This window comes from Bos mutus, unplaced genomic scaffold (assembly GCF_027580195.1).
Source record: "Bos mutus isolate GX-2022 unplaced genomic scaffold, NWIPB_WYAK_1.1 CTG262, whole genome shotgun sequence".
In the NCBI taxonomy this organism is placed as follows: domain Eukaryota; kingdom Metazoa; phylum Chordata; class Mammalia; order Artiodactyla; family Bovidae; genus Bos; species Bos mutus.
Genome location: NW_027219764.1, coordinates 21,841 through 35,179, shown reverse-complemented (window position 1 = coordinate 35,179; position 13,339 = coordinate 21,841). Strand labels below are relative to the sequence as shown.

General features: G+C 43.5%; 1 protein-coding gene across 1 annotated transcript; it reads right to left on the bottom strand.

The window, feature by feature from the left end:
- Positions 1-3,740: 3,740 nt before the first annotated feature.
- Positions 3,741-12,258, bottom strand: LOC102273206 (upstream-binding factor 1-like protein 1). Its single transcript, XM_070366913.1, is given in 4 exon segments — positions 3,741-4,646; positions 4,648-4,847; positions 4,850-5,102; positions 12,055-12,258. Coding segments are annotated over 4 exon segments (1,563 nt in total).
- Between the last annotated feature and the right edge of the window lie 1,081 nt (positions 12,259-13,339).

The following is a 13,339-nucleotide window of genomic DNA, read 5'->3' as shown; positions in this document are numbered from 1 at the left end:
GCCTTGAATCAGGAGTGCAGGGAGTGGGCGTGGAGAATGGAATTACAGGACCAGAGGTTCAGCAGCCTTGCACAGCACAACATACCCAGAAATTAGAGCGTATAGAACCAGACTGTGGGGGGAAGACTACAAGCAGGTTTAGCAAAGGAACCAGAGCCTTGGGTGTGGTGGGTGTGGCAGGGACGGCAGTGATTGCAATCAGTCTTCCCAGTGTGCCTGGTCCCAACAAACACACACACACACAGAGCTCACCGATGGGTATGATTCTAGATTCCTCTGCTGGTTGCAGCTGAAGCATGGAACCATGTGGTAGGTGAACCTGCAGGGTCTTCAATTCTGAGGCCAAAAGTGTCACAGAAAATTTTGTGACTTATTCTGTGGGCCTGGACTTTCCAGGATTGCCATCTGCACTTTTCTGCTCTCTAAGGATCCCACAGCCGAAACCTGAGATCAGACTCAACATCTGTGTTTACTGAAAAGCTGTTAGGAGGGAGACTGACTGAAGTGTTCTTGGCTGTCAGGAGCAATTACATATAGTATGTAAATTATCAATCAAAAGGGTGTTAATCTGTATTGTTTTATCATTATTATTTAGGTCTTATAGACTAAAGTTAACTACTCTTTTCTAGATATATATAGTGAGAATATTAATATTTCAGATTGTTTTTCCTTGGCATAAACATTTAACCCCCCAAGTGGATTTGAATTAATCTGTGATAAAATTGATATTTGGTTGTTTACAAGAGTTTATATCTGGATCCAATGTGGTAGTTGTTGTTTAAAGAAAGGAATAACAGGAATAAATATATACATCACTGGATATCACTCTGTTTACTTGTTTGTTACATTTTAAAAAACAAAATTACTTTATTTCTTTTAGCTTTCTGATATTTTCTCTGGGAAAATATGTAGGAACATGTTTAAGTCAATCTATGGAAAGACATTGAGTGACTCAAGGTTCAGTGTCATGTAGGTCCCAAGCAGGTGAAGACCAAGTTCAACAGGAAGGTAGGCACCATTCCTGGTCCCCAACCAGGTACCCGAGGGACCCTGGCTCCGACAATTCCTGCTCTAGTCTCAGTGGTAATGAGGTATGTCACATCTCCTGGAGTAAACCATGGAGAGTTCCACTTCTCTGAAGCTCCCTGGACATAACAGATTAGCAAGTAGGATGAGCCAGGGGACCGGGGACCCAGATCTTTCAGCTGCAGTGTCTCAGACACCTGCTTCCAGGGGTGGGTGGTAGGAGAGACCTCCCTTTTCCCAAGGACTGGATCTCAAGAGGGTCTGAGGAAAAGCCTTCTGCTCCATTAGCTCTGGAAAATCCCCAGGAGTAGCCAAGGCCCAGGGACCAAGAGGAAGTTTAGGGATTAAAAACTGTGGTTCTCCAGGAGCTCACAAAATTCCCCAGGGTGGAGAAAACCCTGTGGTACCAAGGAATCCTGGCAGCTTCTGAAGGGACTGGACCCAGGAGGGAGGTGATATCCTGTCTGCCCAAGGCCAATCTGCCCACAATCTTCCCACTGGTGCTCTGTGAAGACCCACAGTGGGTTCTGGGCCCTAATAACTCAGCCCTGGACTCAGGGGGTGGCTGTCCAATGGGACCTTCCTTCAGGGCAGGAAGGGACTCTGAAGACCTTTGAGTGGGCAACACTGGGTTCTGTGTTCTTGTCCCTGCCTCCATAGGCACTGAAACTCTGACAGCCCAGCATGGTTTTGTCCAGAGAGGGAGCTTTTCCCTGAGGCCCCAGATGCTTGTGTACCTGGCCCATCTGGGAAAGTGGGGGTAAGGCTCTGCTCAGCCCAGAGTCCCCCTTGGAGGATGTGCAGGAGGGGTTGGGGGAGGGGGGCTGCAGGGGTCCCAGAGCTGCTCTTTACACTCAGAGTCTGCGCCCCTCACCTCCAGGGCCCGCACCCCCAGGGAAACCAGTGGGCTCCACTCCTGGAGAGAGGGGACAGAATAACTAGGAAGGGCTCCAGGACTGAGAGTTCAAGAACCTCTGCATTTGGTCTTCATTGCTGAGCGTGGGCTTCCTCTAGTTGGTGCAAGTGGGGCTGCTCTTCACTGCAGTGTGCTGGCTTCCCATTGCGGTGGCTTCTCTTGTTGCAGACCATAGGCTCCAGCTCACATCTCAGTAAAATATATATTTAGATTTGGCAGGAGGAAAGAAATCCACTTATGATTTTTTGTGTGTGAATGAACTGTGAGACATTTTAGAAACACTAATTCTAATCTTAAATTGGATCTTCTGTGACTGGAGTTTCATTCCCAGTTCATGAAAGTATGGATGAAGGGACTCTTCTGTACTTATACATGTGTACATTCTCCCCCAAACTCCCCTCGCATCCAGGCTGTCACAACATTGAGCTGAGTTCCACGTGCTGTACAGTAGTTCCCTGCCTGTATATTTATAAAGAATAAAATATTTCACTAAGACATGAAGGAGTATGATGAATTCTCAAAACTCAACCCTTTTCACATGTAAGAACACAACTTACTAATTGTGATACTAATTGTCCATGAGAACCAAAAGTGAAAACATCAAATAATGTTTAGAAATGTTTAATGAGATGGCGCTGGCTTTAAACATGTTTTCAAATATAACAATAAACCAAAATGATAAAAGTAGTGTCATACCACTACATAAATTCCCAGTTTAGCAACCTGTGGACTAAAATACTTTTACATAACACCTAAGTAATACAATCTAATAACATAATACAAATAAATCAAGGGCTTCCCTGATAGCTCAGTTGGTAAAGAATGCAACTGCAAAACAGGAGACCCTAGTTTGATTCATGGGTCAGGAAGATCCACTGGAGAAGGGATAGGCTACCCACTCCTGTATTTTTGGGCTTCCCTTGCAGCTCAGCTGGTAAAGAGTCTGCCTGCAATTCCAAGTTCAGTCCCTGGGATGGGAAGATGCCCTGGAGAAGGGAACAGATACTCACTCCAGTATTCTAGCCTGGAGAATTCCATGGACTGTATAGTCCATGGGGTCCAAAGAGTCGGGCATGAGTGAGTGACTTGCAGTTTACTTCACACGGTAAACACATGATGGCCTGTGGTGGAAACCAGAAGGAATTTAGATGTGGCCTGGGAAATTAGTATAATTGAGTCAAAGGATGCTGTCTTTAAGGAAAAGCTAACTCAAATGGAGCAGTTTAAAATTTCTAATTTTTGAAATCAGTAATAAAATCTCACTGAGAGCTAAAAGGATGAATATACATATAGAAATGCTGCTGCCCACGTACCCAGCCCACTTCCAAGGTAAGGAAGGGCCAGCTCCTCACTTCAGAGAGAAGGGGCCTAGGCAATGTTTTTAAAGGCAGCTCACCTACATCCAGTCAATCAGATCTTCCCTCCCCAGATCACTGCCTGAGTCCTGAGGAACAAGGTCACAGAGAAGGGGCTTACAGACCCCTGGAGCCCCTCACACGTCTAGCAGGCAGAGGGTGAAGAGAGCAAACCTTTCCAGTTCAGGGATCTCAGTCTAGTCCAGGGTGCCCCGCAGCCCAGTCAGCTCAGGGTTTATTCCACAAGGCTTCACATTGCATTGATTTTCTCTCGGGGTGAACCTGGGGTAGATGGAGAGGCCAGAGATTACAGTTCAAGATGCCTTCTTTCCAACAGGTCCCACTTTGTATGAAGAGGGAGGGAAAGAAGGAAGGCAATGAAGAGGCATAGAGAGAAGAGCCCGTGGACTTTTGCTGAAAGTTCTGTCTCTTCAGGATGTGAACTAAACCCAGCTGGGATCCGAGTCAGAGGAGTCCCTTGAGGACAATGAGCTGGAGCTGTGCTCCTTGGGCTCAAAATCTCCATCTTCATCCTCACTGCTGGGGGCTGAGGAGTGGCTGTCTTCCTCCTCGTGCTCATTTTCCTCTGATCTCCCTGAGGCAGGAGAATGTTCTCCAGTCGTGTCTGATGATGCTATCTCTGCAGCCTGAAGCCCCGGGTCCTCTCTAAGTCTTCCTTGCAGATTCCTTGATGATGGGGACTTCAGACCCATACTTCTAATCTTAGGGTTCGGGCCCCCCATCACGCTCATGTTCTTACGCTTAACACAGGTCACCTCTCTGTAAGCAGCATATTCTTCAGGAGACAGAGTCCTGAGCCAGAGATCAAGGTCCATCTTGTACTGTGTCTGCAGTCCCTCTGCCTGCTTCTTATAAAGCTCCTTCTGGTCCTGGGGGACCCGCTGCCAGCATCTACTGATCTCCACCATGCGCTCCCTTGGGGGCACTACTTTCAGCTCCCTGCTCAACCAGAGATCCTGGTGGAACTTGTGATAGCCATTCATTAGGGGCTTTTTGGGCTCTCCTTGGAATTTACACTTCATGAGTAAATTGTTTTCTGGGGGAGACTTCACTGTGTGCACATTTTCCTGAAACTTCTTTGGCACTTTGCTTTGACTTCCTTTGGGGACATCAGTTTTCTTGGAGTTCTGGACTAGATCAGGGTGCTGTTTTCTAAATAGAGCCATTTTCTCCTGAAACTCCTGCTTTTCTTTCTGGAAATCTTGACTATATTTCAGCTTGAGCTGTTCTGGCAGCTTCCTGTATTCCTCAGATGGAGCCTTGGTCAGCTCCTGGTTGCTCATCATGGGGTGTTTTTGGAGGTACTGAGGTCTCATCTCTTTAAAAAAAGTGGAGGTAAGCTGTCAAGGGGTTCTTGGGTAAATCAGGATGTTTCTTGTGTTTTCTGCTTTTGGAAGGATTGTGAACATTTTCCTTAGCTTCCAGGACTAATTCTGTCAAAGTATGAAGCTTTCTAACATTACGGGAAATCTCTAACCATTTGAGTTTGTACATTTCCCCAGAAAATTCTTTACAAGCTATTTTTCTCAGTCCATCACTGACTGAGTTATTTTGAACATGTGCTTGTCACTGGATAGATTTTTTTTTTTTGTACATTCCAGTAATTGAACAATGTTTTCTCTGGACCAGTCATCTTGGCTTTTAGGCAGCACGTTTTCTAGGTTTTTGTGAAATGTATGGTCCCAGCAGATCAGACACCTCAACGGTATTTCCACAGTCTGCACTCTCAAGATTGAGCAGGTGAGTTCTTTCTGAAGTCCAGCAGTCTGTGGGATTCTATGTATCTGTGGAGAAAGAAACAGAAAGCCACTCTCCTTTGGGATACATGAGAGAAGCACACTCTGCTTAGATATGTCCCTTCTATCACTCCCTTTACCCTTAAGAATGTAAATGAAAACTGTCTCAGTCTGAATTGAGATTCATATTGAGCATTATGAAGCTTCTTTTGCAGTTAAAAATCCTCAGATCCCATCCCAATATGCCTTGCACTCAATCTCACAAAAGGATGTTTAACACACAAATGAACAAAATAAAAGACTGGTTTCTCACTCAAAGGACAAAGAATAAGAGAAAATGAAGGGAGGGGAAAAAATAAAATTAAAAAGCCTGAAAAGCAAAGGGCTTTAAAACATCAATGAGATACCACAGCACATCAGTATAAGAATCATCAAAATCCCAAAGAGGGACATCACCAAATACTGAGAGAATGAGGAGAATCAGGAACTTTGACTCATTGCTGTTGCCTGTGTCAAATATATCTAAATATCTGTGTCTGGATTGGCATTTTCAGGAAACTACAGGTGGCAAACCTCAGCCTTGGTGTTTGTAATCTGACTACAGTGGCAGAAAAGATGTTAACAACTTCAGGAAATTATGCACCTCCTTCATGTCCAAGAATATGTATCATAAATGAACGAAGGCTTGTTCCTAAGCTATGAAGGTCTAAAGTCCTGATCATCAAAAGGCTGACTCTTACCTCTGAAGTGGTTCAGCATGTGTAGGAATAAAGAGGCCAGGAAGGGAGCTCTGGGTTCATGGGCTGAGGCTTCTGCTTCTGTGCCAAGTCAGCCCTGTAACAAAGGACATTGGTTCCATTTCAAGACCAAAGGTTAATCACATGAGCATTGCAAAACAGCAGACTTCACCACAGGATATGTTCTCAGGATTCTCCTACTTTTGGTGATTTGCATATACAATATATTCTACTTGCATGAGAATATAAAAATGTTGCCATATTTTTTACTAAATAGAAATTATCTCAAATTTCAATTTTCCCATTTTTCTCAGACATTATTCCAAGTTTTCACTCACTGAACTTAATTCCCTTCCTCAATTCCATCAATTCAAAGACCCTGGGCATTTTATAGAGAGCAAGACATTCAAGCTAAGGCTTTGAGGCTTCACTCACAAAGTAGTCATCAAGGATGCATTCTGTGTCTAAACAGAAGTGCTCACTGACCAGACATGTTTACTCTTGTCAGTCCAGCAAAGTGACGCAGGTCCAACCTGGCTGCCCTGGTCCTGAAAGTCATTGCTCTTTGGTGGGTATCAGGAAGCACCTCCCTGTGAGGTCCTGCCTGCAGGGGGCTTGCTGTGATGGAACAGGCTGAGTCACTGCTACTCAGTATTATCAATATCACAGTCTCACTTGTCATGTGTGGGGAATATGTTTCTTTCAGTAATTTTCTCACCTTCCAACTTACTAGGGTAGGTGCTTCCTCTGTGATATCCTAGAAAAATCCCTTCACTAAGTTTTATTTTGGTGAGGTTGGAGAGGATGGGGTGAGTGGGTGGAACAAAGCCAAGAATGTCAGCATGTTCTCAGGTATATCAGCTTCCCTCATAGCTCAGTTGGTAAAGAAACCATCTGCAATGCAGGAGAACCTGGTTCAAATCCTGGGGTCGGGAAGATCCACTGGACAAGGGATAGGTTACCCATTCCAGTATTCTTGGGCTTCCTTTGCGGCTCAGCTGGTAAAGAATCCACCTGCAATGCAGGAGACCTGGGTTCAATCCCTGGGTTGGGAAGGTACCCTGGAGAAAGGAAAGGCTACCCACTCCAGTATTCTGGCCTGGAGAATTCCATGGACTGTATAGTCCATGAGGTCTCAAAGAGTCAGACACAAGTGAGCTACTTTCACTTTCTCAGGTATATTTGTTTTCAGTCAAATGAAAAGGAAACTTCTGAGACCAAGGATCAGAAGTCCTCAAAGTTCTTTTGAAATGAAATAGAAAATGGCCAAAAAGACAATATTGATAATACATATGCTAGTGTTCTGTACCTATGGATTCACACATGGATTTAATCTGTACATTCTAAGCTATTTATTTGTTTATTTATTCATTTATTTTACAATAGGAGCTTGTAGAGCTACTTTCCTAACTATATTTCATACATGGTGTGTACAGGTCAATCCCAGATTCCCACTCTAAACTTCCTTTCTCCTTTTCCCTTGTTCTGAATGGGAAAAAATCAGAAAACATTTACAGACAGTTCCAAAAATGTAAAACTTGAAAATGCCACATACCGGGGAATGACTTATATTGCATTTAATTTACACTGTAAAATGTTAGTTGTAATAAGTTGACTAGAGATGGCAAAATGTACAGGAACATGCTTAGAATTTATCTGCAAATACTATGGCATTATGTACAAAGGATTCTTTATCCTGGAATTTGGGAATGGGGGAGGACCTGAAATCAATTCCCCATGGTCCCAAGGAACAATGGTGAATCCACTTCATGAAAAAGACAACAAATTTTTCAGAAATCAAAAATCATTAGTGTATACTTGCCTTTCCTTATTTTTTCCAAGCCCTATCAAAGAAAAACAAAAAAGAAAAGATCACATTAATCATGATAGTTCTATCCTTTTTCATGTTCTTTACTACTCCTGTTTGTGTATTAGATATGGCTTTCTAATTCTTTTATAGAGAACACTCAGAAGCTATCTTCATAACCAAGCCTAAAGTAAAACATGATGTGCTTCCTCCAGGCACATTAAGGAAGGAAAGGGGGCAGGAAGGGTTTGCCTCAAGATGCATCAACATCTAAGTTTCCAATGTCTTCACTACCTAGTGCTATGTTCAAGGATAAATCTCACCATTTGTAGTAACAATTAAAGCAAAAGAGACAACTGAATAAAACGCTATAGAGTGCTTTAAAATTGATACCAGCACGAAATATCTTACCTAGATGACAGGAAGAACCTCAGCATCCTCAGGGTGTGGATAGCAGAGAGTGACAAGGGTTTAGGGGAATGTACACTGCAGATGGAGATTGCAGCCATGAAATTAAAAGACGCTTACTGATTGGAACGAAAGTTATGACCAACCTAGATAGCATATTAAAAAGCAGAGACATTACTCTGCCAACTAAGGTCCATCTAGTCAAGGCTATGGTTTTTGCAGTGGTCATGTATGGATGTGAGAGTTGGACTGTGAAGAAAGCTGCAGGTTGAAGAATTGATGCTTTGGAACTGTGGTGTTGGAGAAGACTCTTGACAGTCCCTTGGACTGCAAAGAGATCCAACCAGTCCATCCTAAAGATCACTCCTGTGTGTTCATTGGAAGGATTGATGCTAAAGCTGAAACTCCAGTACTTTGGGCACCTCATGCGAAGAGTTGACTCATTGGAAAAGACTCTGATGCTGGGAGAGATTGGGGGCAGGAGGAGAAGGGCCGACAGATGATGAGATTGCTGGATGGTATCACCGACTCGATGGACATGAGTTTGAGTGAATTCCGGGAGTTGGTGATGGACAGGAAGGCCTGGAGTGCTGCAATTCATGAAGTCCAAAAGATTCAGACACAACTGAGCGACTGAACTGAACTGAATTAATAGTGAGATTTATGCCAAGAAAATTAACTTTCCCCTGGTCACAGAATTTTGCTGATTTTGTTACCATATATCTGGATAGGTAATATTTCAGTGTCACAGCAGCTCGTCTAGAAGAGTGTTTCTCTCTCTGAGGACGGACCCTCCTTTCTCATCTGGAGCAGCTCCATGTCCAGCTTGTGGCATATCTCGGTCAGCTCTCTGTACAATTCTTTCAGACTTTCTCTGTACTGAGTCATTCTGAACACTCTCTTCGAGTTGTTCACAAATGTCCTTGGCTTCTCTCTCCAGAGCCTCCAGATGCAGTTGCTCCTCCTCCTGGAGCAACAGAAGCATCCTCTGATATTCAGCTTGTAATTGTCACCTTCCTTAAGACCACATATTTCTGAGGGGATAGAGGATTCAAAGCACGCTTATGTTCATATTTAAAAGAAAACCTCAAATATTATTTCCTTCATGTCATCAAGAAAGTTGTTGACAAACTTTTGGTCTCAGATATCTTCCTGTCCGTTTTCTGTGAGTTCCTAGTTTCTTTCCGTGTTTGAATCAAGCTATCTAGGGGTCTCAAGATCTATCATTAAGAGGATTCTTCAGGGTTCTTACTTCATAAGTTATTTCCTCTCTAAATTGGATCTGAATTTTCTCTTCTTTTCTCTGGTTTTCTAAATATTCTTTAAAGTGATAAAACTCATTTTGTACAGTTTTTAAAAAATACATATAGTGCTCTAATTTCCCTCTAGGCACTAGTCTATTCCTCTCCTCTCCTTCACAGTGACACTTATGCAATGTGTCATACTCTGTGTCTGACAAGGTTTATTCAAATATGCAAAATTTGTCCTAGGAACACTTTTCATGCTGTGGTTTTCCCATATACTAGCATTTTTTGAACTAACCTGTGCCAATTGTGATTACTGATAGGTCTTTTGAAACCATGCCTTTTCGAGGGAAGAGATCAATATGCTTTAATGGGAATTTAAATGGACCTAAAAAGCTAGACTTGTATCCATATGGAGTGGGTAGGTGTTCCCTTCTCCCGGGGACCTTCCCAGTCCAGGGCTTGAACCCCAGTCTCCTGGACTACAGGTAGATTCTTTGCCATCTGAGCCACCATGTAAGCCTCCTGGGGCAACTCTTACCTCCTTGCTTATTTCTTTGGCTGTTCAGTGGGTTAATACACACAGAGGGTAACACAGCATCTAATTAACTGTTGGAATGAAGAGCTCTCTGCAGGGCTCTCCCTGCTGACTCAGACCATGACTTTGGGCATGGGTATTCTTCATGCTTCTACCAGTGGGTGTATAAGTCACAGTTTCTCGTCTTTGTGTGTCCTTCACTGTCAAAGGTGAGGTCCTCAGTTCTGTAAGATGTTTTGCACACTGCCAACAAGATTGAAACTGGTTCTCACCGCTCCATGCCTGGCAGGGAGGAGGAGTTATAATTGATATAATCAATTATAGGAGTGATACATAGAAGTGATATAGGTGTGATTATAGGAATGATATAGGAGGAGATATAATTGAGTTGTGACCAGACATTTAAAGTCCTTTTAGGAAAATGCTGCTGCTGCTGCTAAGTTGCTTCAGTTGTGTCCAACTCTGTGTGACCCCATAGACGGCAGCCCACCAGACTCCCCCGTCCCTGGGATTCTCCAAGCAAGAACACTGGAGTGGGTTGCCATTTCTTCTACAATGCATGAAAGTGAAAAGTGAAAGTGAAGTCGCTCAGTTATGCCTAACTCTTAGCGACCTCATGGACTGCAGCATACCAGGCTCCTCCATCCATTGGATTTTCCAGGCAAGAGTACTGGAGTGGGTTGTCATTGCCTTCTCTGATGTTTGCTCTAGATTTTCTAAAAGGATTATGCCTTTATTTCCAACACTGGTTATGGAAAAGGATCTGATAACACAGAATATTCAATAAAATGCAGAAAGCTGAGTGGAAATACAATAAAAATTCCCAGAACTTTGCAATCACCTGTGCTTTCATCTTAATGGTAACCCTCTGGACATCTTGGCATGCTGATCATGATGCTTACGGATATGAATTTCCATCTTTGTCGTAATTACCATATCTGTTATTACATCTGTTTCATTTTCCTGAGAGTTAGCAAGAAAAACAATAAAGTTCTGTGGTTTGAAGAATAGATGCTTGCTTCTTGGACAGAAAGCTATGGCAAACCTGGTCAGCATAATAAAAAGCAGGGACACCACTTTGCCTACACCACTTTGTATAGTCAAGCTATGGTTTTTCCAGTAGCCATATACATGGCTATGTGAGAGTTGGACCCTAAGAAAAGCTGAGCACTGAAGAAATGACTCTTTCAAATGGTAGTACTGGGGAAGACTCTGGAGAGTCCCTTGGACAGCAAGGAGATCAAACCCATCAATCCTAAAGGAAATCAGTCCTGAATAGTCATTGGAAGGACTGATGCTGAAGCTGAAACTTCAGTATTTTGGTCATCTTATGAGAACAGCTAACTCATTGGAAAAGTCCCTGATGCTGGGAAATATTGAGGGCAGAAGGAAAAGAGGGCATCAGAGGATGAGATGGCTGGATGATACCACCAGTGGAATGGACAAGACATTGGGCAAACTCTGGGAGACAGTGAGGAACAAGAAAGCCAAAGAAATAAGCAAAGGGTTAAAAGATGCTCTTAACCGAAAAAGAAGGTGCAGGAATGGTAAGGTTTCGGATCATAGACAATGCAGTGCTTTTTTAAAAAAAATCAATATCTGGAGATTGCTGAGGTATAAGCTGAAAAGAGAGTATTAAATCAGGGAAGGCAGCAGTTGGTTTTCAACAAGAGTTTCTTTATTTTTGACAATTGCTTTAGAAGCATCTACCCAGGGAAAATTCCAACATGTGGGTCACAAACCCACATGCAGCTCCAAAAATTGAGGTGCATATTTGATTGTATAAATACATATCCCCAAAAGTTCCAACACCTCCCAAAGTCTACATTTCCCCTTGCAATCCAGCATCACTGCAAGATCGATCATCTTTCCTTTCCGTTCATGTTGAGCTGATGTCTGAAACCATGGATTGGTTTTCTGTTCCTGATGCATCTACTGCCGAGATTTTAGTTTACAGGTGACCAGAAGTAAACTTTGACAGATGCATCCAGCTAGAAGGAGTATAACCGTGGTTCAGAAAGGGCTCCTCGGGATCAAATGTCTTGTTGCCACAGTGAGGACACAGGCTGGATTAAGTCAGATGAACCTTGGATGTTCTAAATCCCACATAATCTCGATGAGTTTATCTTGAAGCTGGACGAGTTGGCCCAGGTGAAGGGCTCCATGAGGGCTGCCACTCTCCTGAGGGGCAGGATCAGACTCATCACTTAAGTTGCTCAGCCCATTGGTGTGACTCAGAAGCTTCTCCAGGATGGCCAGAAAGGACGTTCCCACACAGAATGAAGGTCCCAAGCTTGAACAGTGGCTCAGGGCAGAGGATGGACTCATGCTGGGACTCTGTGATCCCACACTCCTCTAAGTTCAGCTCCTGAAGGGTGGCTGCAACTTGTTCCAGAATAACGTGGATGATCTCAGGACCAAAGTCCATCATGGTGACCCCACTCAGATCCAGGCCTTTGAGGTGACACATGTTTGGGCTCTGAGATAGATGGGGCAAGTCTGACTCTGTAAGCTGCCAGTTAGTTACTGCTGGGTGGGCCAAGGGGGTCCTCAGGCATCTGGGGAGAAAGCAAGCAATTAGGCCTGAGAAATCAGGGTGGCAGCTGAGCTAAAGTTGTGAGATAAGTGATTTGCCCAAAGACAAGGTCCTACTAACCACCTCCTGAAGGTCAGTACCCAGAATGGCCTGTCTCATTTTGGACTGGCAGTACCTGTCTGCATCTCCTGCAAACTTGGAAGTCAACCCTGAATGTTCATTGCAAGCACTGATACTGGAGCTCAAACTCCAGTACTTTGTTCACCTGATTGGAAGAGCCAACTCATCATAAAAGACCCTGATACCTGTACACCAATGGCTGATTCATGTCAATGTATGCCAAACACCACTATAATATTGTAGTTAGCCTCCCATTAAAATATAGAACAGTCTTTTGGACTCTGTGGGAGAGGGAGAGGGTGGGATGATTTGGGAGAATGGCATTGAAACATGTATAATATCATATATGAAATGAATCTCAAGTCCAGGTTCATTGCATGATACAGGATGCTTGGGGCTGGTGCACTGGGATGACCCAGAGGGATGGTACATTGAAGGAGGTGGGAGAGGGGTTCAGTATGGGTAACATGTGTATACCTGTGGCGGATTCATATTGATGTATGGAAAACCAATACAATATTGTAAAGTAATTAGCCTCCAATTAAAATAAATAAATTTATTTAAAAAATAATAATAGGGAGGTGGTCCTACGATGGCAGAGGAATAGGACGGGGAGACCACTTCCTCCCTCACCAATTCATCAAAAGAACACTTAAACACTGAGTAAATTCCACAAAACAACTTCTGAATGTCAGCAGAGGACATCAGGCACGCAGAAAAGCAGCCCATTGTCTTCAAAAAGAGGTAGGAAAAATATTAAAAAAAAAAAAAAAGAGAGAGAGAGACACAAAAGAGGTAGGGATGGGGCTCCATCTCAGGAAGGTAGTCTTAAAAAGAGAGAAGTTTCCAAACACCAGGAAACACTCTCACTGCCGAGTCTGTGGCGAGCCTTGGA